Source organism: Haliotis cracherodii, unplaced genomic scaffold, assembly GCF_022045235.1.
Source record: "Haliotis cracherodii isolate W230 unplaced genomic scaffold, xgHalCrac1.p SCAF_24, whole genome shotgun sequence".
Taxonomy (NCBI): domain Eukaryota; kingdom Metazoa; phylum Mollusca; class Gastropoda; order Lepetellida; family Haliotidae; genus Haliotis; species Haliotis cracherodii.
Genome location: NW_027266280.1, coordinates 1707657 through 1732536, shown reverse-complemented (window position 1 = coordinate 1732536; position 24880 = coordinate 1707657). Strand labels below are relative to the sequence as shown.

Here is a 24880-nt window from a genome sequence, read left to right as displayed (position 1 = left end):
TAAAAGGCTCACCTTTTGGCCATATTCATTAGATACAATTTCGGAAGAGCAAGCAGGTTTTAGACAAGGGTACTCAGCCACGGATAATATTTTCATACTTAATGCGATTATTCACAAATACATGCATAGAAAAGATGGAAAATTTATGCAATTTTTGTAGATTTCTGTAAACAAAAATATAATGTGGTCATTGTTTCTTTCAAATGGTGTGAGTAACAAAATGGGTAAATTATTATGCAATATTTATTAAAATGTAAAGTCATGTGTTAAAAATCGGGGAATATATTCTGATGTCTTCACATGTAACATTGGTGTATGCCAAGGCTGTATTCTTAGCCCCTTCCTGTTCTGTTTTTTTGGGATTAAAAAACCTAGCTACGCAAATTATGGATAACTGTACGGATGGCATACAGCTGCATCCAGATATTGTTAATATATTTCCGTTGCTTTTGGCAGATATAGTTCTGTTCTCTAGAACTATAAAAAGTTTCCAGAATTTGATAGATCAAATGGAGCTGCACTTTTCTAAATGTAAACTCCAAGTGAACATTGAGAAAACGAAAGTGTTGGTTTATTAAAATGGGAAATAAGTATTGGAAAATGGTTCTTCAACTCACAACCATTACAAATTGTCACTTCTTGTAAAATCTGGGGGTAACCTTCACAGGCAGATTATCTGGAATTACCACACCAGTAATGCAGCAATGCAGGCAAAAAAGATACTCATGACAATCTAACAGAGTTTACAACTTTCACTGAGGTCATACTGAATGCATAACTATTGAAATGGCCCATCTATATACTTGTAAACGATTCCTTGGCGTAAAGAAGTGTACATCGAGTGTTGTGGTATATGGTGAATGTTGGCGTGTACCACTTTACATATTTTTCAACATGTTAGAATTCTCAAGTATTGGTTCAAGATTCTTAAGATGCCTACTGATAGATTAGAAATGTTAAAATGCGATGTTATTGTATGAAAAACATGGAATTCGCAATTGGGTATATGATGTAAAGTCTTTATTAAATGAATGCGGCTACGGGTTTGTTTGGCATAATCAGTGTGTACCAAACAATCCAGATTCGTTTTTAGTATCTATACGCCAAAGACTTAAGGATATATACTTACAAAAATGGTCATCGCATGTTTTAAATTCAGAAAAATGCAATTATGACAAGTTTTTTAAGACAACTATTTCCCCAGAATACTATTTGTTTGATATCAGTTTTAAAAAGTTTAGAATAGGTTTAGCACAATTTAGATGCAGCTCTCATAGACTTAACATCGAAGTAGGCAGACATAGAAACAGAGCTAGAGAATGGAGAATATGTGAGCAATGTGGTTTAAATGTGATTGAAGATGAGTTTCATTTTCTGTTTGTTTGTCCAAAATACGACCACCTAAGAAGAAAATATATTGATCTGCCTTTTTATGTACAGCCCACTCAACCAAAAATTATATCGATCAATTTATACTCTAAAACATCTATCAATGTTCATTTATCATGCTATGTTAATTAATTAATTAATTAATTAATATGACCTGTTAAACGGATCTGTAACCACTCCCGAAAGCAGAATTGAACTATGAGCCTGAGGCCTTTCCGTGTGGAATAAAACTATCCTGATAACAATTCAGCAATCTCTCTCCCTCTCCCTCTCTCTCTCTCTCTCTCTCTCTCTCTCTCTCCCTCTCTCCCTCTCTCCCTCTCTGACGTGAGGTCTTGCACAAATTGATTAATAAGTTTCATACTTTGTAATCAAATTTAAAATATAATTTCCTATTATACTAGTTCATAAAAAAAATCACAATACACATGAATCGTGTTCAAAAGGTTTATTGAATACAGATTTGACTCAATGCCTAATACACATTTTATTGCTTGCTTTTCAACACGCAGTGGCGGTCTGTCTCCCTGAAATGAGAAGTATATGATAAAGTCAATAACTATCTGGTAACTTCCTTTACAGACTGTTTAGTCTCTATAGTTTCACTCTCACTTTTGTGTCTGCCTGTTCCTCGTGAAACTGTGTATTCGAAATAATATTTTTGCAAGCATATTCTGTATTCAGAAAAGGTTAAAACAAGAAATGTATGTAAAAGAAATATATGTAAATACACGAAAAACATCTTGAGAGTTGTATGATCTGTTTATCTTAACTGAGTGAGTGAGTATGGTTTTACGCCGCTTTAAGCAATATACCAACACTATAACGGCGAGGGACACCAGAAATTGACTTCACAGATTGTACCCATGTGGGGAATCAAACCCGGGCCTTCGGCGTAAAGGGCAAACGCTTTAACCACTAGGCTTCCCCATCGCCCCTTATCTGATTTTGAACCCTGCCATCTACACATTATCTGTTAGTCTGTTTGCTGTTTAACGCCGGATATATCTCGTGCCCAAATATAAAAGTACTATAATGGACACTATTAACATTATGAAAATAGATTCCATACTAGAGGCATTCGGTCATTCAGAAATATGTTTGTTTGTTTGTTCGTTCGTTCGATTATTTGTTGTTGTTTAAGGTCGCTCTCAGCAACATTCCAACTATATAACGGTGGTCTGTAAATAATCGTGTCCTGACCAGACATCCCAGTGATTGATATCATGAGCATCGATCCACACACTTGGGATACGATGCCATGCATGTACCAAGTCAGCGAGCCTGACCACCTGATCCCGACAAGCACAGTCGCCTCTTACGACAATCATGAGTTGCTGAAGACCTATTCCCACCCTGATCTACACGGAGACAATCATGAGTTGCTGAAGACCTATTCTCACCCTGATCTACACGGAGACAATCATGAGTTGCTGAAGACCTATTCTTACCCTGATCTACACGGAGACAAGCATAGGTTGCTGAAGACCTATTCTTACCCTGATCTACACGGGGACAAGTATGGGTTGCTGAAGACCTATTCCTACCCTGATCTACACGGAGAAAATCATGAGTTGCTGAAGACCTATTCTCACCCTGATCTACACGGAGACAATCATGAGTTGCTGAAGACCTATTCTCACCCTGATCTACACGGGGACAATCATGAGTTGCTGAAGACCTATTCTTACCCTGATCTACACGGGGACAATCATGAGTTGCTGAAGACCTATTCTAACCCCTGATCTACACGGGGACAATCATGAGTTGCTGAAGACCTATTCTTACCCTGATCTACACGGGGACAATCATGAGTTGCTGAAGACCTATTCTTACCCTGATCTACACGGGGACAAGTATGGGTTGCTGAAGACCTATTCCTACCCTGATCTACACGGAGACAATCATGAGTTGCTGAAGACCTATTCTCACCCTGATCTACACGGAGACAATCATGAGTTGCTGAAGACCTATTCTCACCCTGATCTACACGGGGACAATCATGAGTTGCTGAAGACCTATTCTTACCCTGATCTACACGGGGACAATCATGAGTTGCTGAAGACCTATTCTAACCCCTGATCTACACGGGGACAATCATGAGTTGCTGAAGACCTATTCTTACCCTGATCTACACGGGGACAATCATGAGTTGCTGAAGACCTATTCTTACCCTGATCTACACGGGGACAATCATGAGTTGCTGAAGACCTATTCTTACCCTGATCTACACGGGGACAATCATGAGTTGCTGAAGACCTATTCTTACCCTGATCTAAACGGGGACAATCATGAGTTGCTGAAGACCTATTCCTACCGGGGTTTTCACGGGTGCTACAACTCAATACTCGCTTGGTTAATACATCTACTATCATGATTAAAGGTAATATAATTGAAACTTATTCTCCTATCAAATAATGTCGCGAACCTGTGACACTTGTATGATTCTAACGATAAAATCTTACCCACTCTGCCAATTATGGGCTGAAAAAGACAAAAACTTGTTTATTATATGTATCACTTCAATGTTTTTTTTGTTGTTTAACGCCGCACTCAGCAACATTCGAGCTATGAACAGAGGAGTCTGGACCAGAAAATCCAGTGATTGGCATCGTGAGCATCGATCCAAGCAATTGGCATAGCGAGCCCGACCACCAGATTCTGTTTGTCGCCTCTGAATTGGTTTCTGAAGACCTATTCTAAGCCTGATCTACACTGCGACAAGCATGGGTTGCTGAAGACCTATTCTGACCCTGATCTTCACGGGGACAAGCATGGCTTGCTGAAGACCTATTCTAACCCCGATTTTCACGGGTGTCGGTATATGTTGGTATTTGGAAGGCTATAACAAAGCAAGAGGTATGGACACTGAGCAATACCGTCGTCAACGGATCAAATCAACTTAAAAAGTTGACTATGGCTAAATAAAAATAAGAGGATTTGGACTACATCTTCCTTAAACTGGAACAAAACTGTTCACATATTCATTTGTTTTCCGTCAACAGGTCCTGCGCTTGGTTACCATGATGTCTACTCGTATTTCTGTGATGTACATAGGATTAATAATTTACTGGTTTTGTAACTTTCTGAAAATGGTATATGAATGGTATATCCTGTTGTGCCGTGTTCCATGTTTTGACATGTCTCCTGGGCTATGTGATGTTGCTATTGTGATTTAACTTACCAGTCTGGTTCGAATCCGAGACTCGGACAAACACTGGGGTTGGACGTGGTGTACTCCAGAGTGCCCACCGACTCCAAGGATGTGGCGTTGAAAATGTCGAGATTGCTTAAAGAAGATAAAACATGTCTGTTACAACCATCATAATCATTTCCCATCCAAGATCAAATGGGGTTTGACATAACAGATCTTAGGTACTCAATGGGTAACCGGTTGAAACCACAAAGACATCCTAGTTAGTCGGATGGTCTGGAAGAGAACTTGAATGATTTGGCTTTATTTTCGATGATCAAACCAAAAAGTATCATGATATGTCATAACAGGATTTTGGTGACTGTATCCGACCAGACATGTAAGTAATTCGTTTGTTTCTGTACACAATGTAGCATTGTTCTTCATTTCATTGAGGGGCGGTCGGGTAGCCTAGTGGTTAAAGTGATCACTTGTCACACCGAAGACCCGGGTTCGATTCCCGACATGGGTAAAATCTGTGAAGCCCATTTCTGGTGTCCCCCGCCGTAATATTGCTGGAATAGTGCTGAAAGCGGCGTAAAACCATACTCACTCGCTGACTCACTCTTTCCTTACACTGACCTGACACCAGGGTAGGCCAGGTATATCAAAGAAGAACAGCGGTTGATCTTGACGTCCCCGCATGGTTCGCCCGGAATGCAGTACAGCAGCTTGAAACAGTTGGTCGCAATGTCGTAGATCCATACACCACCGGCAGCATCACTAAACACGATACTGTCTGTCGAAGAAAACAAATCAAATTTTGCCTTAATCACCACTTCATTACAAAGAATGACATGGAACATGTTGTAGATATAGCTAGTCATCTCGGCATGGATTTGCCGCTTACCCCTTTTCTCAAAACAATTTCAAATGAAAGTTGTGTTTGTTTGTTGTTTAAGGTCACACAAAGCAATGTTCCAGCTACATGGCGGCGGCTGTTAATACTCCGAGCCTGGACCAGATACTGTTGAGTCTTACTAGGTCTTCAGCAACCCATGCTTGCCGTAAAAACGACTATACGTATTGTAAGAGGCGACTAACGGGATCGGGTGGTCAGGCTCGCTGATTTGGCTGATGCATGTCATCGTATCCCAATTGCGTGGATCGAGGTCAATCACTGGATTGTCTGGTCCAGACTCGATTATTTACAGACCGCCGTCATATGGCTTGAATATTGCTGAGTGCGGCGTTAAACAACGAACAAACAAAGAAGGTTGGGGTATATGTTCTACTGTACGTGGTATATGTTTTGTTATACGTACTATCGTCAATGACGTCAAACGATTTAATGTCCATTGAAAACTTCAGTTTGGTCTGCAAATCTCCACCTGTCTTGTCGACGCACTTGATCTCCTTGCAGTCGCTGAAGTACACTCGCCTTAAAGAGAAGATGATTGCTTGCAGTCAACATGGAGTATTGTTTATTTGCCTGACAAACGTATGCCAAATTTCATTTGAGGATACTTCAGACGTTTTTGTCTTGAAACATCACCCAACAATGTGCTTGGTCTCTGTTATATTTATAAGGTCAAGCACCTAATATATTAATAATCTGACCAGGTGTTGCTATTGACCTTGCTCGTCTATACTTGGCAATTTTCCAAGGTTTCGCTTGAACTTTTAACTGTTAATATGTAAAACTTGAATAACATTACTCATTCTATTTACTGAAATAAGGAACATTCACGAGCAGAGATGGTAAATATGGTAAATAACATGGCCCTCGCCTTGGTGCCCTGGCCCTGATACTCACTGTAGTGGGCCTCACGAACCATAAGGCTTTATGTTTTAAAAGACAGGTTTGGATGTTTCAAGAGAAATAAACCAATCCGAGAAAAGGAGTATGAGAAAAATATAAATATATTTTCTTTCCCACTTGTATCACTGGTGAACGGCTGATCAGAGTTGCGTCCCTTGGGCACGCCAGAAACCTATGATTGTTGGTTCGAATCCCGGTTCGCCCCGATTATGTTTCTACGTTTGTCAGCACCATACCCGTGCTCGTGGGTTTCACCAAAGTGGTCAACGTCTGAGACCTGCATCACTTCGGTCTTTCCTCCCACATTAAGCAGACACGCCGTGATATAACTGGAATACTGTTCAAAGCACCATTAAATCCAGCACACTCACTCACTAACCTGACCTACACTGCATATAATTAATCTTAAATTGAATAATTAAGGAACTAGACCGTTATGAACAGTAATTTTGTGTAAAATACAGAAACATAACTGCGATACCAACCCATTAAAAGCTCTGACTCTCCCAGCCTCGCAGGAAAACTTGGTAAGACGCTGCAAAGTTCCGCCAGATGTAGGAATGGACGCAAGGTAATCGATACCCGTGTTGCGATAATCATTAATGGCGACATACAGCAGATCATCCAAGACAGCGATACCAGTACCGCTTCCAAAGTCTTCCTCTAGACAAAGACAAATATATAATACACAAATATAATAGTGTAATATGGAAGCATACAGTCAACATTTGTAGTTTAACGGGCGGTTGGGTAGACTAGTGGTTAAAACGTTCGCTCGTCACGCCGACGACCCAGGTTCGATTCCCCAAATGGGTACAATGTGTCAAGCCCATTTCTGGTGTCCCCCACCGTGATATTGCTGGAATATTGCTAAAAGCGGCGTAAAACCATACTCACTCACTCCTGTAGAACTCAACCATCCATAGAAGAAAATGAAAATGGTGTGAAAATTCTAGATTGGTTTCCGCATTATTGTTTAACCTCTTAGTGTTTGATTGTTGACGTTTCTGTATTACTGGCAGGACATTAACCAGGTATTGAGGGTGTAACGACTTACCGAGTAGTACGATGAATGTGATCTCAGTCGTGGTGAAGTACACGGAAGCAATCCGGGGCGGATACGAGAGGGTGTATATGCTGTAACTTGATGCATTGTCTCCGCTTACTGTAAAAGCGCTGACATTATAAGTCACATCCAAACTTGGCAGAATCGTCCCCACTGGGTCAACCTGAGCAATGTCGGTCCGACTGCATCCACCAACAAGTGCGGCACATCCTTCAACTGTAACACATCGTTAATCTTGTGATTGGGAAATATGTTTTTATTTTCCCAATAATACGACATTATTTGAGAGGAAAGTGGCGGAAATATCAATATAGAGAAGGACAAAAGATTAGTTTTAAATATGAACTTATCAGGGCTTTAAGCTGTAACCAGGTACAGTCTTCCAATAGAAAAAAGTATGTACATATGTATTGTAAAACGCAAAATCAACTTGGCATGAGAAATAATGTGATGTCTATAAGTACGACGATGGACAATGTAACATTTTGCAAATAGATTCCATACCAGAGGCCTGCCTCGACATTCAGAAACATGTTTGTTTGTTTGTTTGTTGTTTAACGCCGCAATTATCCAGCTATATCTGGTCTGTAAATAATCGAGCCTGGACCAGACAAAGAAAGTGACTGACATCATGAGCATCGGTCTACGCTACTGACATTCATTTACCAAGATAGCGAGCCTTACCACCCAATCACTTAAGTCGCTTCTTACAAGCATGGATTGCTGGAGGTCAATTCTATCCCGGATCTTTACGGGGAACAAGCATGGATTGCTGGAGACCAATTCTAACCCGGATCTTAACGGGGGACAAGCATGGATTGCTGGCGACCAATTCTATCCCGGATCTTTACGGGGAACAAGCATGGATTGCTGGAGACCAATTCAAACCTGGATCTTAACGGGGGACAAGCATGGATTGCTGGCGACCAATTCTATCCCGGATATTTACGGGGAACAAGCATGGGTTGCTGAAGACCAATTCTAACCCGGATCTTAACGGGGGACAGGCATGGGTTGCTGAAGACCAATTCTAACCCGGATCTTAACGGGGGACAAGCATGGATTGCTGGAGACCAATTCTAACCCGGATCTCCACGTGGACAAGCATGGGTTGCTGAAGACCTATTCTAAACCTGCTATTCACGGGGACAAACATGGGTTGCTGAAGACCTAATCTAACGCTGATCTCCACGGGGACAAAAATGGGTTGCTGAAGACCTATTCTAACCCTACTATTCACGGGGACAAACATGCGTTTCTGAAGACCTATTATAACCCTGATATTCACGGGGACAAGCATGGGTTGTATTACGAAATACAATTCATACAAGCATAAAGCTTGATAAAGTGAAAGGTATATATGACTGAATTTCTACTAGACAGTTGAACATTTCTTGTCTGGATCGTGTTTTCGCCAGTATACTCAATTTGTCAGTTCAAATGTTCTAATGACTGTCAGCTTAAAAGTATTTTCATAGATCAATCTGGTCTCTTTTGTCAACATGTAGGCGGTTCAGGTGAACGCTCTCTCCGATTTTGCCTCTCATTCGTTTCTCTACTTACGTCCAGGACAGTCCGTTGATTGATCCACGGTCAGTGCTGTGAGATTGTTGATAAGATCGCAAAGTGTGGTGTTGAGGGCTTCGAGATCATTTTCAAAGCAATCCCCGGGAGCTGAAACAGAAATATACATCAACTGTCGTTCTTTATTTAAAACCATCACTTTGTGTTTGTCCCGGTTTATTGACGATACAATGCTGTGATCAGCCGTACATGTATTGGAACTTGGAACTTAAACACACCTGTAGGTATGGAAACATCTACAATTGTAAACAATTCAGCTTTAAATAAGTTAGATGTCATCACGTTCTCCGTAAAAGTCCAGTGCTTCTCTTATGTGCAATGGCATATTGGTTCCACAATGGTCTCAAATAATTATGTTTCTTTGTGACATTACACCGAATGAATGAATTACATAATGCTGATGGAATTATAAGAATCGCACAGGTAGATTTTTAGTACATAAATGTATTGTACCTAATTAAGTCGATATGTTTAATTTAAAATCATAGATACAAATATGAAATTTTGGAGCTCGATATTCACATGTTGTCGTTGTACAAAGGCACTGAAAACTGTTCATTGTCGCATTAGGTCACAAGGTTGCGCTGAACTCGTGTGACCGCCCCGGGCAGCAATCACGAATCTTCTTCTCCTCGGCACTGGCTGGATAAGTGTACGAATTCTGTCCTACCACTACCACAAGTTACGAATGCCATAACTTGCACGTGCATTTTGCTTTACTGTTCCTCCATGACAATTTTGAACAAGTATGAAAACAATGCCGTTTAAGACATCACAAATCGACAATGGTTGCGTTTTGACGCACCGTTTGTCGAATATCAGGCCACCAACATTTCCAATTTAAATACCGGATTTTTTGTGTAGTCAGGTTCAATGAACTACATACTATCTGTGTGTTTCTTTTTTTTGAAGAGTGTATTTGCATGTGCTTGAGACGGGTGCCACCGCTGGGACAAGATACGCACAACACTTTGCGAACACCTGGTATCATCACTATTTGATAGTTATTCATAAACACGTGGTGTAGTCGGAATCGTACAATCGACTATGGAAAGGGTTTTGTCACTTTTTTTGAAAACATTTGTTTTTTAACTTTGTACACCACCATCCCACACTGCAAAGTTAAGGGAAAACTGATCAAAGTGGCATTTGTTTACAGGCGTTTTGGCCTAGAATTCAACTTAGTCTTTAGGTTTATCATATTATGGGGAGGTGTCTCGGCAGGATAAAGCCAACGGATGAAAACGGTACCCGTTGGGGTCACATAGGAATAGAGATGTAGATATGAGGTAGGTACTACTTTCAGTGTTTACAAACAAACATGGCATCGCCCTTGTCGATAGCCATCGTGAACCTGCACAAACTACTGAAATAATTGTTGTCCTTATCAATACAATATTATAAGATACTGAAAATCAGTGAGAGACATAGCTTTGACATTTTATTCGATAGTGATTTTGAAACCCCTGCTCACGATAACGTTGGAATTGTAGAATGAGTTCCGCGTTTGGCAGATACTTCTTTTGATTGAGGAAAGGGTTCTGTCGCTTGAATTGACTACCCACCACTGTCATCATGTTGTTTGCACCCTTACAATATACCGCCAACATGTTCTCTTGATTGTCATATTACGCCAAATCCTTCCGTTTCCTTTTCCATGCAATGCCATCACTCGATACCTCTTTGTATTTCTGTAATCAGCTGTTTTTTGCTAATATCCCCTACTTTTTATCCCCAACAGTCACTTTGCGCACACGCGATTGAAATGTAAATACTGAATCCTGAGATACAAGTTCTCCGAAATTGTTTGATAGGCATTACTTAGAAGTTGACGGATGACAAGGTAGACACAATTTTATGCATAACAACTTCTTAAATACCGTAAAAAGCGACATTTCGGTATAGATCCGTTGTCAAGCAAGTGCTCCTGAAGCTAGAAACTATAGTTGAACTAAAGAAAAGCTATCAGATGCCGACCGCCTTCGTGGTCTAGTCGTAGATAGTCCGCCCGGAGAGCGATAGGTCCGGGGGTTCGATCCCCGGCCGCGTCATTCCATAAGACGTTATAATATGGTACTTGTTGTTACCCTGTCTGGCGCTCGGCATTAAGGTCGGCTCGGCAATAGACATCACGTTGTAGGTTTAGATTACATTAATTCTGTAATGCTTTATAGATCTTTTTCAAAAATGCCATTTACTTACTCTGACATGGACACTGTTCATCGGTGACATCAAAGATACTTTGGAAATCAGCCTTAGCGGTTTCTAGTTGAGTCAAGAGCTCAGCGAGCTTGTCGGGGAGCTCATCTGGTCCAGGCGGACATCCCAGTGATGGCGCAAGGACAGCCAGGAGAACTATGAAGAGACCGTTGTCGAACATCGTCATGTTGATTCCGATTGACTTTCCTCCTCACCCTCAAGAGTTATTATAGGCATTCGAAATTCTCGTGGACCAGTAGATACCTGTCACGTATCCAGGTGTGTCACACACGTGGTAATATCTACCACGCTGCATGTAAATGATTTTGATAAACCGCAGCATATGTTTACGAATTGAAACAGATGGTAAGGTTAAGGTTTTGTCTGTTTGACATATATTTTGAATTGGTTGAAGGACATCATACAACCTTGATGTAGAGCGGATTGGGTATCAGAATTCCAGACTCAGAAGTCTCTGATCTCAGGGCAGAATATGATCCTTGAGAAAAATGGTTTGTCCTATTTAGATTATTCATACCCTACAAGAGAAGCGTGAAGACTTCTAGCTATCGCCCGCCTTGATATGGCAGGAATAATGCCACTGCGGCGAAAACCAACACTCAATCACACATTTGTATTCTATATTATTCTCTACATTTTCAAACACTACATCTTTTACTTACAAATTGCTTAAACTTTATATTGAAACGAGATTCTAATCATGGACGTGGAACCTGATAAAGCATGTTCCCCTTCATGTCGAGCAGAGCGCCTCTGTGGCCTCGCTGTAGAGCGTCCGCACGGAGAGCGAAAGGTGCGGGGTTCGATCCCCGACCTAGTCATACCGAAAAAACATTAAAAGATCGTACTTGTTGATATCCTGTCAGGCGCTCGGCATTGAGGGGCTCAAACAAGGACTCGTCGGCTCGGAGTCAGTATACTGTGTCTGAGTGACGTTTTCAATGTAAACTGCAGCATGCTATCTCAGTGTGCTATAATGTGCAATTATCTTGGACGCGACGTTAACCCCCCATTTCACCTCACCCCATGTCGAGCAATAAACCAACAGCTCCTGTTGGTGACTACTCCATTTTTTGGCTATTTAGGCGCATGAGGGCATGAACTTTGTCTTCACATTTCATGGAAAGACAGACTTTGTTTTTAGCTTACTATAGCTTTTCAATCAACCTTTTTACCTTCCACGTTAAGTAATTCCAGAATTGATCTCAGGTAAACATTCCATTTACTGAATATGACACATTACTTGTCAACATGATGAGCGATGCTAGCCCATACCAAAGGGACTTTCCCAGGTCTATCTCACGTCAGTATTTCATATCAGTTGGCTATACCTGTACCTTTACGCAGGTCTATCTCACGTCAATATTTCACATCAGTTGGCTATACCTGTACCTTTACCCAGGTCTATCTCACGTCAGTATTTCACATCAGTTGGCTATACCTGTACCTTTACGCAGGTCTATCTCACGTCAATATTTCACATCAGTGAGCTATACCTGTACCTTTACGCAGGTCTATCTCACGTCAATATTTCACATCAGTGAGCTATATCTGTACATTACCCAGGTCTATCACACGTCAGTATTTCATATCAGAAGGCTATATCTGTACCTTACCCAAGTCTATCTCACGTCTGTATTTCATATCTGTGAGGTATACCTGTACCTAACCAAGGTCTATCTCACTTCGATATTCCACATCTTAGGCTATATCTGTACATTACGCAGGTCTATCTCACGTCAGTATTTCATATCAAAAGGCTATACCTGTACATTACGCAGGTCTATCTCATGTCAGTATTTCATATCAAAAGGCTATACCTGTACATTACGCAGGTCTATCTCACGTCAGTATTTCATATCAAAAGGCTATACCTGTACATTACGCAGGTCTATCTCATGTCAGTATTTCATATCAAAAGGCTATACCTGTACATTACGCAGGTCTATCTCACGTCAGTATTTCATATCAAAAGGCTATACCTGTACATTACGCAGGTCTATCTCACGTCAGTATTTCATATCAAAAGGCTATACCTGTACATTACGCAGGTCTATCTAACGTGAGAATTTTATTACAGTGGGATATATCTCTACCTTACCCAGGTCTTTGTCACGCCAGTATTTCATATCAGAAGGCTATATCTGTACCTTACCCAGGTAAGAGAGAGAGACAGAGAGAGACACAGAGAGAGAGACAGACAGAGAGAGACACAGAGAGATAGAGAGACAGAGACAGAGAGACAGAGAGACAGAGAAAGAAAGATAAATAATGGATAATAATAATAAGGATAAAGTTTTTATTTCTTAGTACAATTCTGATTTCGGGAGTGGTTACAGATCCGTTTAATATTCTAATTTACATAACATGATCAATGAACATTGATATATGTCCATATAGTGCTATAGGTCTTTTGTTAATGGAAAAGTGTGTCCACGAGGTGGGATGAGAGTTTTGACATATTACTATATGTATTTTTTAATGGAAAAGTGTGCTTCATCTTGAAACTAGAAACCTATGTATCTAACAAGCATTACGATATTCTCTAGGTGATGTGTGTCGTCCATGAGAAGGGATGAGTCAACATGAGGTGGGATGATTGGCGACGAGTTCGGATAAGTGTCCTCGAGATGGGATGAGTGTCCATGAGGTGGGATGAGTGACGATGAGGTGGAATGAGTGTCCACGAGGTGTGATGAGTGACGATGTGGTGGGATGAGTGTCCACGAGGTGGGATGAGTGTCCTAACGTTGGGATGAGTGTCCATGAGGTGGTATGAGTGTCCACGCATTGGGATGAGTGTCCACGAGGTGGGATGAGTGTCCTAACGTTGGGATGAGTGTCCATGAGGTGGTATGAGTGTCCACGAGGTGGGATGAGTGTCCACGAGGTGGGATGATTGTCAACGAGGTGGGATGAGTGTCCTAACGTTGGGATGAGTGTCCATGAGGTGGTATGAGTGTCCACGCGGTGGGATGAGTGTCCACGGTGGTATGAATAACAACGGGGTGGGATGAGTGTCCACGAGGTGGGGTGAGTGTGCAAGGGGTGGGATGAGTGTCCACGCGGTGGGATGAGTGTCCACGCGATGGGATGAGTGTGCACGGCGTGGGATGTTTGTCTACGCGGTGGGATCAGTGTCCATGAGGTGGGGTGAGTGTGCAAGGGGTAGGATGAGTGTCCACGGGGTGGGATGAGTGTCCACGCGGTGGGATGAGTGTGCACGGCGTGGGATGTTTGTCTACGCGGTGGGATCAGTGTCCACGCGGTGGGATGAGTGTCCACGAGATGGGATGAGTGTCCAATAGGTGTGATGAGTGTCCACGAGGTGTGATGAGTGTCCACGCGGTGGGATGAGTGTCCACGAGGTGGGATGAGCGTCCACGAGGTGTGATGAGTGTCCACGAGGTGTGATGAGTGTCCACGCGGTGGGATGAGTGTCCATGAGGTGGGATGAGTGTGCACGGTGGTATGAATATCAACGGGGTTGGATGAGTATTCACGGTGTGGGTTGAGCGTGCACGATGTGGCATTAATGCCGTCTATGTCGCGGGAAGAGTATCCATGAGGTGGGCTGAGTGTCGTCCATGAGGTTGGATGGGTGTGCACGAGGTGGGATGAGTGTCCTTGAGGTGTGATAAGTGTCTCTGAGGTGGGATGAGTGTCCACGAGATTGGATGAGTGTCCACGGTGTTATGAATGTCGTCTACGGGGTGGGATGATTGTCCACGAGATGGGATAAGTGTCTTCCATGAGGTGGGATGAGTGTCCACGAAATGGGATGAGTGTCCACGTTACGGGATGAGTGTCCACGTTACGGGATGAGTGTCCACGTGGAGGTATGACTGTCCGGTGGTTGTATGTGTGTTGACGAGGTGGGACAAGTATCGACGAGTGTCCACGATGGTATGAATATCAACAGGGTAGGATGAGTGTCCACGTGGTGGGATGAGTGTCCACAAGGTGGGATTATTGTTCACGCGGTGAGATGAGTGTCCACGGGTGGTACGAATATCAACGGGGTTGGATGAGTGTGCACGAGGTGGCATTAGTATCGTCTACGGGGTGGGAAGAGTGTCCACGCGGTGGGATGAGTGTCCACGAGGTGGGATGAGTGTGCACTGGGTGGGATGAGTGTCCACGCAGTAGGATGAGTGTCCACGAGGTGGTATGAATATCATCACGGTGGGATGAGTGTCCATGCGGTCGGATGAGTGTCCACGAGGTGGGATGAGTGTTCACGGGGTGGGATGAGTGTCCACGCATTGGGATGAGTTTCCACGGTGGTATGAATATCAACGCGGTGGGATGAGTGTCCACGAGGTGGGTTGAGTGTCCACGCTGTGGGATGACTGTGGGCGAGGTGGGATGAGTGTCCAAGAGGTGGAATGAGTGTCAACGAGGTGGGATGACTGTCTACGCGGTGGGATGAGTGTCCATGAGGTGGGATGAGTGTTAACGCGGTGGGATGAGTGTGCACGGCGTGGGATGAGTGTCTACGCGGTGGTATGATTGTCCACGAGGTGGGATGAGTGTCCCAACGTTGGGATGAGTGTCCATGAGGTGGTATGAGTGTCCACACGTTTCGATGAGTGTCCACGGTGGTATGAATATCAACGGTGTTGGATGAGTGTCCACGAGGTGGGATATGTGTCCAAGAGGTTGAATGATTCTGCACGAGGTGGGATAAGTGTCATCGTGTAGGGATTAGTGTACACAAGATGGGATGAGTGTTCTCGAGGTGGTATGAGTGTCAACGGTTTGGGATGAGTGTCCACGGGATGGGATGAGTGTCCACGAGGTGGGATGAGTATCCAAGAGGTGGGATAAGTGTCCAAGACGTGGGATGAGTGTCAACGGGATGGGATGAGTGTACACGAGATGGGATGAGTGTTCACGAAGTAGTATGTGTGTCTACGGGGTGAGATGAGTGTCCACGGGGTGGAATGAGTGTCCAAGAGGTTGGATGAGCGTCCACGAGATGGGATGAGTGGCCATGTTGAATGAGTGTCCATGGATGAGTGTCCACGAGATGGCATGAGTGTCCACGAGGTGGAATGGGTGTCCATGATGGGGTGAGTGGTCATGGGGTGGGATGAGTGTCCACGAGGTGAAATAAGTGTCTAAGAGTTTGGATGAGTGGCCATGTTGAATGAGTGTCCATGGATGAGAGTCCGCGAGAATGGATGAGTGTACACGAGATAAGATAAGTGTCGAAGAGGTGGGATGAGTGTCCACGAGGTGGGATAAGTATGCACGAGTAGGGATGAATGGCCATGTTGAATGAGTGTCCACAAGTAGGGATGAGTTACCATGAGATATTTTGCGTGTCCAGGGGATGGTATGAGTGTCCAAGAGTTGCGATGAGTGTCCACTGGGTTGGATGAGTGTCCACGTGGTGGGATAAGTGTTCACGTGGTGGGATAAGTGTCCAAAAGGTGGGATCATTTTCTAGAAGGTGGGATAAGTGTCAACGAGTAGGGATGAGTGTACACTAGATGGAATGAGTGTCCTCGGGGTAGTATGATTCTCCACGGTTTGGGATGAGTGTCCACGGGATGGGATGAGAGTGTACGGGATGGGATGAGTGTCCTTGAGGTGGGATAAGTTTTCACTGGGTTGGGTGAGAGTACACGGGATGAGATAAGTGTCCTCGAGGTAAAATAAGAGGTTGGATGAGTGGCCATGTTGAATGAGTGTCCATGGATGAGAGTCCGCGAGAAGGGATGAGTGTACATGAGATGGGATGAGTGTACACTTGATGGGATGAGTGTCCATGGGGTGGGATGAGAGTCCACGAGGTGGGATAAGTGTACACGGGGTGGGATGAGAGTCCACGGGGTGGGACGACTGTCCACAGGGTGGGATGAGTGTACACGGGGTGGGATGAGAGTCCACGGGGTGGGATGAGAGTCCACGAGGTGGGATAAGTGTACACGGGGTGGGATGAGAGTCCACGGGGTGGGACGACTGTCCACAGGGTGGGATGAGTGTACACAGGGTGGGATGAGTGTCCACGAGGTGGAATGAGTATCCATGAGGTGGGATGAGCGTCCACGAGGTGGGATAAGTGTACACGGGGTGGGATGAGAGTCCACGGGGTGGGATGAGAGTCCACGGGGTGGGATGAGAGTCCACGGGGTGGGATGAGTGTCCACGAGGTGGGATAAGTGTACACGGGGTGGGATGAGAGTCCACGGGGTGGGATGACTGTCCACGGGGTGGGATGAGAGTCCACGAGGTGGGATAAGTGTACACGGGGTGGGATGAGAGTCCACGGGGTGGGATGACTGTCCACGGGGTGGGATGAGTGTCCACGGGGTGGGATGGGTGTCCACGGGGTGGAATGAGTGTCCACGAGGTGGAATGAGTATCCATGAGGTGGGATGAGCGTCCACGAGGTTGGTAAGTTTCCACTGGGTGGGATGAGAGTCCACGAGTAGGGATGGGTGTACACGAGATGGGATGAGTGTACATGGGATGGGATGAGTGTCCATGGGATGGAATGAGTGTCCACGCGGTGGGATGAGTGTCCATGAGGTGGGATAACTATGCACGAATAGGGATGAGTGTTCACGAGATGGGTTGAGTGTCGAGGGGATGGGATGAGTGTCCACGAGGTGGGATAAGTGTCCACGAGGTGGGATGAGTGTCTAAGAGGTGGGATGATTGTCCACGAGGTGGGAAAAGTGTCAACGAGTAGGGATGAGTGTACACGAGACGGGATGAGTTTCCACGAGGTGGGATCAGTGTTTATCAATCAATCAATCAATCTTTATTCATGGTACTTATGAGGCCAAAGGCCTATAGTAATATGTGTGGGGCGTGTTACAAATTCATACATTTTCTTAGTTTCATGGCATGATAAATGAACATTGATAGATTTCTAATAGTTTCTGTACAATCACAAGTCATTAATTTACAAAATTTGTTACCGTTTGGGTTGCGGTAGAAATAGTTATTTAGATATTTTGCTCTTAAATCTTCATACACTGGACATACACATAAAAGGTGATATTCATCTTCAGTACAATCAGTTTTACAAATCCTACAAAGTCTGTGTTCTCTTGCAATACCTTCATATCTGCCTGTTTCAATAAATAGATCATGTGAGCCACATCGGAATCGAGAAAGAGCTGTTCTAAACTTATGTAAATTTACACTTAATAGATAAGGTTCTAGTATAATAGTAGTCTTAAATGTATTGTAGTAGTTTGCTTTTCTAGAACTGGACAAAGAACAATGCCATTTTTGAATGTACATATCTTTTAAAGTCTGTGTCAAACGGGAGAAGAAATGTTGTGGCATATATACATGTTGCTGTTACCAAATATAACCATATCCACATTCGTATAACATGTTTTTAACTTTTGATGCCCAATTTTGTTTCCCGTGGCTGTGTAGAGAAGCATCATATTATAACATTTTTTCGGTTATCTTGAAGATTGCATATTTAATAGCTTGACCCAGTATTTAATAACCTTTAAATAACTATTGATATACATCGGAAACCGTCCGCATTCACCATATACCCTTGCGTTTTCTGTGCTAGATTTTACACCCAAGAACCGTTTACATGCATATAAATGTATTTTCTCAATAACATCCAAATGTTCTAGGCCCCAAATTTCTGATCCATACAATAGCATCGGGCTTATTTTTGTATCAAATATTTTAAAATATACATCATATGTAACATTGTCCAGAACTCTAAGACTTTTTAATATGCCTACAAAAATTGTCTTGGCTTGCAATGAAATGGTATGTGCATTCCTTGACAAAGTTAATCTACTTGTAAAACACAAGCCTAAGTATTTATAAAATGGAACAACTTCTACAGGCTTCATTCTGTAAAACCATTTTTCTTTTCTGGATATGTTACAACCATTTTCAAAAACTACAACTTTGGTTGTATCTATATTTACAGTAAGTTTTGGGATATGCTGTCAATAATTTCCTCTCTAGATATTGGACATTCAAGAATATCATCTGTTACACTGTCAACTTTATCTTCCATGAATTCCATGTCAAATAAATTGTTATTGTCATGGCTAAATGGAACTGAAAACAGTTCCTGGAAATGCTCAAACCAGGCTTGAATATCAATGTCATTTTTGCAATATCAATTTGGTTTAATGGCTTTTAGCGATGACCAAAATGTTTTAGAATTATCTATGCTTGATTCCAACAGTTTCTGTTTTTGTTCGAAATATTCTGTCTTTTTTTTCCTACAAACATCGTTGTACTGATTTCTTACTCTATTATGGTCGGTTAGTGATCCTCTATCCTTATTCTTTCTAAAATTATTTAAACGTCTACATCGTTCCTTTTTAAGTAGCTGGCATTCGCTATCAAACCATTGTTGATCATATTTACAGTCCTTATTCATTTTCTTCATATCTGATGCAGCAATAATAACAGCTTCAGTGATATACCCAATACTTTCTTCAACATTAACAAATGCTACATCTACAGCCTTCTCCAGTAAATCATTCGCAGTCCCAGAAATAAGGTTTATTCTAAACTGTTCAGCCTTCTCTTCAACCCACACAAATTTGAAAGAAGCATTGTTACGTGTATTGCGTGGCATAGGGTCATTTACTAGAAGCGTACGTAAACTAGTCGTGACAGGAAGGTGTGATGACTCGGCTCGAGACGGTATGTCAAAGCTATGGCACATATCAAACAACTCGGACGAGGCAATAACATAATCCACCACACTCGCACCCTGATTTCCTATAAAAGTAAAATCTCCCACCCCGGCGTCTGACCCGCACCTTCCATTCATAATATGTATATTTAGTATACTGCATAAATGTAGTAAGCTCTTACCAAAATTATTCAAAGATAAACCCACAGAAAATCTTTTTAAGCTGAAATTGTCTAACAGAAATCCCCATACACTGTTATCATGACCCTCGAGATATTCAAGGATATCATCTTCTACAAAATCAGATTCAGTGCTAGTTCTGGCATTCAAGTCTCCCCCAATCATCAAATAAACATCATCACAATGTGCTAGTGTATCAAGTAAGTCATTTTGTAATATTTGTATACCATTTTTGCATTGCCTCAAAGGGTTTGTGTACCAAGTCGAACATTCAGGGTGAACATAGACACATGAACATAGCAATTTAAAAAAAAATCCAAATACGGTTTTATCTAACGGCATGAAAATGCCACTGTCGTAAACTTTAGACCATTTTACATATTTAACAAATTGCTGTCTAACTAATATGGCAATACCACCAGAAAGTCTACCAAAGTTGGAAATCTTTTCAGCTTCTTTGATCCATAGCTTGAATCCTGGAAATATCAAACTTATGTCTATATCTTTCATCCATGTTTCTGTTATGCCGATGAAGTCAAATGAGTTTAAATAATCGGTAAAGTCCTGATCAGTAAATTTAGAATTAAGTCCTGATACATTCCAGAAAACAAATGTTCTATTTTTAAATGTACAATCATCGACATCATCTGTCGTATCTACATGAGGCGTCCTACAATCACGCTCGGTCTCGTCGCATCCCTAGTGGGTTGCTATCCTGTCCCAGGCCTTGGCGCGAGAACTCAGAAGTCGTGGTCCTGTGTGTGAACCTCCCCGTCTATGTCCTTGTGAGGGTGATGTTCTGATGTCCTGGCTATCCCCTCTCTCCCGTCTGTGTGCTGTAGTTCTCTCTGGTGTCTCTTGGCTATCTCTCATCTCACTATCCTTCTTCACATCCTCGACAAGTTTGCCTCCTTTATAAAAAAAACCTCTTATCTGGATTTTCACGTCGTAACCTGCCTAGCTCTTGTCGCTGGAAATATGTTAGGTCATTAGCCACACCGAATCCCTGAATCCAAGTGTTTGGATTTTATCATCCCAGTGTGCCATTTTCACTATGAGAGGGCGGGGTATATTTGTTATTTTGCTGGATATCTTGTGTGCACGTTCTATGTCTCTATCAGCAAGTTCCCCATATGTAGGATTCTTATTTCTGGCTCTATTAAAAATGTCTAGTATCTTTTCCTTGCACACTTTATAAGATTCTTCTACTCCCTCTGGTACCCCATATACAATCAAATTATTTCGTCTGCTCTGTCTTTCCTAATGTTCTACTCTAGACTCTAGGTCTGTAATACTGTCAGACCAGTAATACAGTTCATCTACTTTGTTGGATACTTCGTCAACATCTAGTCTGAGAATAACCTGTTCTTCTCTGTTCACTCTGACTTCTGTTCTCAGTTCACATACCTCTGCCTTGATGGAATGAACTTCTTCTCTCAAAGATCGTATGTCTCTTGATAGCCTGTCTTCAGATTCCTTAATCTGATTTATAATGGCTGATTCCAATCCTGCGAAGTCCCCAACAGTAGGTCCCGGGTTCGATTCTATGTCACCGGCAACCAGTAGCAGTGAAACAAACGGGTGTCTCCTAACTTCGTGGATACTGTCCAGTTTGTGTCTGTAAACAAGGTTGCCTTGTCCTGTACATTCATACATATCTCACCTTTGAAACACGTTGGCGGCACAAAATCCAATGTAGACATCGCATATTCCATAGATGATGCAGTGATCGATCCCACACTCCATATTGTGACAAGAGCAGTTTTACACAACAAAATCCTGTACGCCGTTGTTGTGCCCCCCGTCCAGTCTGACACAGGGGTGTAGGGGAAAATCTTTTCTACTTGCCTGTGACCTCTAGGGTGCACAAACATGCCGATCCGAGCTCTCCATGCTAATACAGATATTCCCATAGTGCTGGATGTTCTTCTTGATGTATATCTACACCACATAATTGATTTTTTTCAAATTAGTGTCCTCTCTGAATTTGAAACACACCCGTATGTCAAAGGAAGGTAAGTGTCTAAGAGGTGGGATGATTGTCCACGAGGTGGGATAAGTGTCAACGAGTAGGGATGAGTGTACACTAGATGGGATCTGTGTCCTCGAGGTGATATGAGTGTCCACGGTTTGGGATGAGTATCCACGAGGTGGGATAAGTGTCCAAAAGGTGGAATCATTCTCCACGAGGTGGGATAAGTGTCAAGGACTAGGGATGAGTGTCCACGAGGTGGTATGAGTGTCCAAGAGGTGGGATGAGTGTCTAAGAGCTGGGATGAGTCAAGGCATCTGGAGACAAACTATTAAAGGAAATTGGTTCAGTGAAAGAAGAATAACAAACATTACGGTGTGACGTCACAGATTTACGAAATCAAGTGGGTACGAACAAGGGAGAACAAGATATTATTAGGCTTGATGTGGATGCGGTCTGTCAAAAACTAGACGATGTATATTATGACTTGGACAATGTTGATACACGTCTAGAGAATCCAGAGAGTAGGGTTCGAAGAAATAATATCCCTTTGTATGGTATTCCAGAGGGACCGAGCGAATCCAATGTAATCTGCAAAAAACAAATCTTTGGAAGTGTTGAACTATGCCAAGGAAGCCATTAATATAGATCTGTTTGTTCGAGGAGACATTGAGCGGGCACATAGAATAGGACAACGTAACACGGATAGACCACGCCCTGTGATCGCTAAACTTGTGCCCTGGGAGGATAAGATGAAGTCTCTAAGTTTGAGAGATTCCCTTAGGTCAAAGGGAAATAGCATCTCCAATGGCTTAACTTTGAACAAGAGGCAAGAATTAAAGAAGATGAAGACCAATCCAAACATTATTTTTTATCAAGTTAGTATAATTGTGTCAGCACCCAAATAGGTTACGGATGCCTCAATCAATGTCTCGGATGGGAGAAGGGGTGGGGTCTCTGACAGAATCAACAATTCACCCAGGAATGAGGGGAGTTCGCGCCCCACTACCCGCAGTCAGGCTACCAGCTCTAGGGGGAGCCAGCAGGACCGCACCTCCTAGGGGTGTGGCCAGGGCCCATACCAAGACTCAGAGGATTTAAAAAAGTGATGACTCTCCTACAATAAAACTCTTAGTTTGGAATATTTCTGGATTGAAGTCCAAATTAGAAGACTGTGACTTTGTTTCATATTTACATTAATTTGACATTGTAGGCCTCACAGAGACGTGGATTCAGAAGTTAGACTTCCAGAACAAGTTGGCTGATTATTTATATTATAATAGACCAGGTGATAAGTTAGCAAAAGCAGGGAGACTCTCTGGCGGTATCATAGTTATGGTTAGAAAACAGCTGAAAAAATATATTAAACGGACTTGGGTGAAAGAAAGTGGTATTAACATTCTATTAGATAAATTACTGTTTGGTACTGAAACAAATGTGCTGTACTGTTGTACGTATATACACCCAGAAGTCTCAACCCATTATGATAAACGTGCTACCTATAGAAATTGTGTACTGATGTTCCAAGACGAGCTCCTGGATATGTTAAAACAGATCGATGACGTTTCATGTATTTTGGAGGGAGATTTTAACTCCAGAACAGGGACAGAACCCGACTTTGTGGAGACGGCATTTAGGATCATCTTGAAGGTAGTGATAACTCGTCTTGGGATTTCTTCATAGATCTTTTTGATTTACAGAGATACTCTGCTGATACTATTTTGAATAAGTTTGGTAAATGCTTGTTGAACCTATGTTCTGTCTTAAATATTCATATTATGAATGGTCGTTGTGGCAGTGACGCTGGTATTTGGGACTATACATTCATTAGTAGTACAGGGGCAAGCGTAAATGACTATATTATCTCCACCGTCTATATGTTTGACCTCAGTAAAACATTCGATATAGACACACGTTACGAGTCGCAACATTTTCCATTAGCGATGTCTTTACGTACGTGTACGCTTCACTCAGACATCGATGGTTATCATGATATGAATTGTACAAGTACATTTAGATTTGAATGGAGAATTGATAAAGAAGAAATATATTTGTAACTTATCTTCAGACAAGTTTGTATCACTTGTTGAAAAAGCAGCTGATGCCGTATTCACAAATATTGATGAAAGTATCGAGTTTATTAGAGAAGCACTCTCCTGTGCTGGTGACGAAATGAAGAAAGTAGTTCATATGGATAACAAAACACAACCATAACTTGACTGGGAATGTCAGTTACTAAAAAAAGAGACATGTACATGCCTCAATAGATTCAGAAGAGATAAAGATTTGCAGTCGTTAAGGGAATATACAAGAATTAGAAATCTTTACAAAACCACGTACTGGGAAAAGAAACTTATATTTCTTGAAAAGAAAAGAAAAATATTTGGAAGATAATATGAAATCGTCGCAAGAATTTTGTACAACCCTCGGAAAGCTAAATCCACATTATGAGTTTAAAATTAATATTGAATTTGATAAATGGTATGATTATTAAAATATGTTTAGTGGTAATGGTGATAGGGATCATACCAACTTTGAATTTTCAGATCAGGAAACATGTGACAATGACATAACTGCTACAATTACAAGAGAGGAAATTCAAAAAGCTACCTACGATTTGAAAAACAGCAAGAGTTCCGGGATAGATCGTTTAATTTCAGAGTGTTTTAAACATTCTGTCAATATTCTACTCTCATGCCTTGAACTACTGTTTAATATGATTTTAGAATCGTCTTATTTCCCCAAAGAGTGGACTGTCTGTGTGATTATTCCACTACATAAATCAGGATCATGTACCGATACAAACAACTATCGAGGAATTACCCTTCTTAGTGTTTTTAGCAAAATATTTGTTCCTATTATCA

The 24880-nt window shown here is 42.2% G+C and overlaps 1 protein-coding gene across 1 annotated transcript; it reads right to left on the bottom strand.

Annotated features, from left to right (window-relative positions):
- Positions 1-3866: 3866 nt before the first annotated feature.
- On the bottom strand, positions 3867-11380 carry LOC139472554 (uncharacterized). Its single transcript, XM_071255024.1, has 8 exons — positions 11197-11380; positions 8974-9084; positions 7402-7626; positions 6830-7007; positions 5848-5963; positions 5165-5321; positions 4574-4678; positions 3867-3873 (listed from the first exon to the last, which is right to left on the bottom strand). The coding sequence occupies exons 1-8, from the start codon at positions 11378-11380 to the stop codon at positions 3867-3869; spliced, it is 1083 nt and encodes a 360-aa protein (XP_071111125.1).
- Positions 11381-24880: the final 13500 nt, after the last annotated feature.

Excerpts from the sequence above, each read along its gene's own strand:
- LOC139472554 (XM_071255024.1), bottom strand. The coding sequence starts at position 11,380 with ATGACGATGTTCGACAACGGTCTCTTCATAGTTCTCCTGGCTGTCCTT. Across the intron at positions 5,964-6,829 it reads AGAGTCAGAGCTTTTAATGG|GCGAGTGTACTTCAGCGACT; the intron begins GTTGGTATCGCA and ends CTTCTCTTTAAG. Across the intron at positions 4,679-5,164 it reads CTGGCCTACCCTGGTGTCAG|CAATCTCGACATTTTCAACG; the intron begins GTCAGTGTAAGG and ends ATCTTCTTTAAG.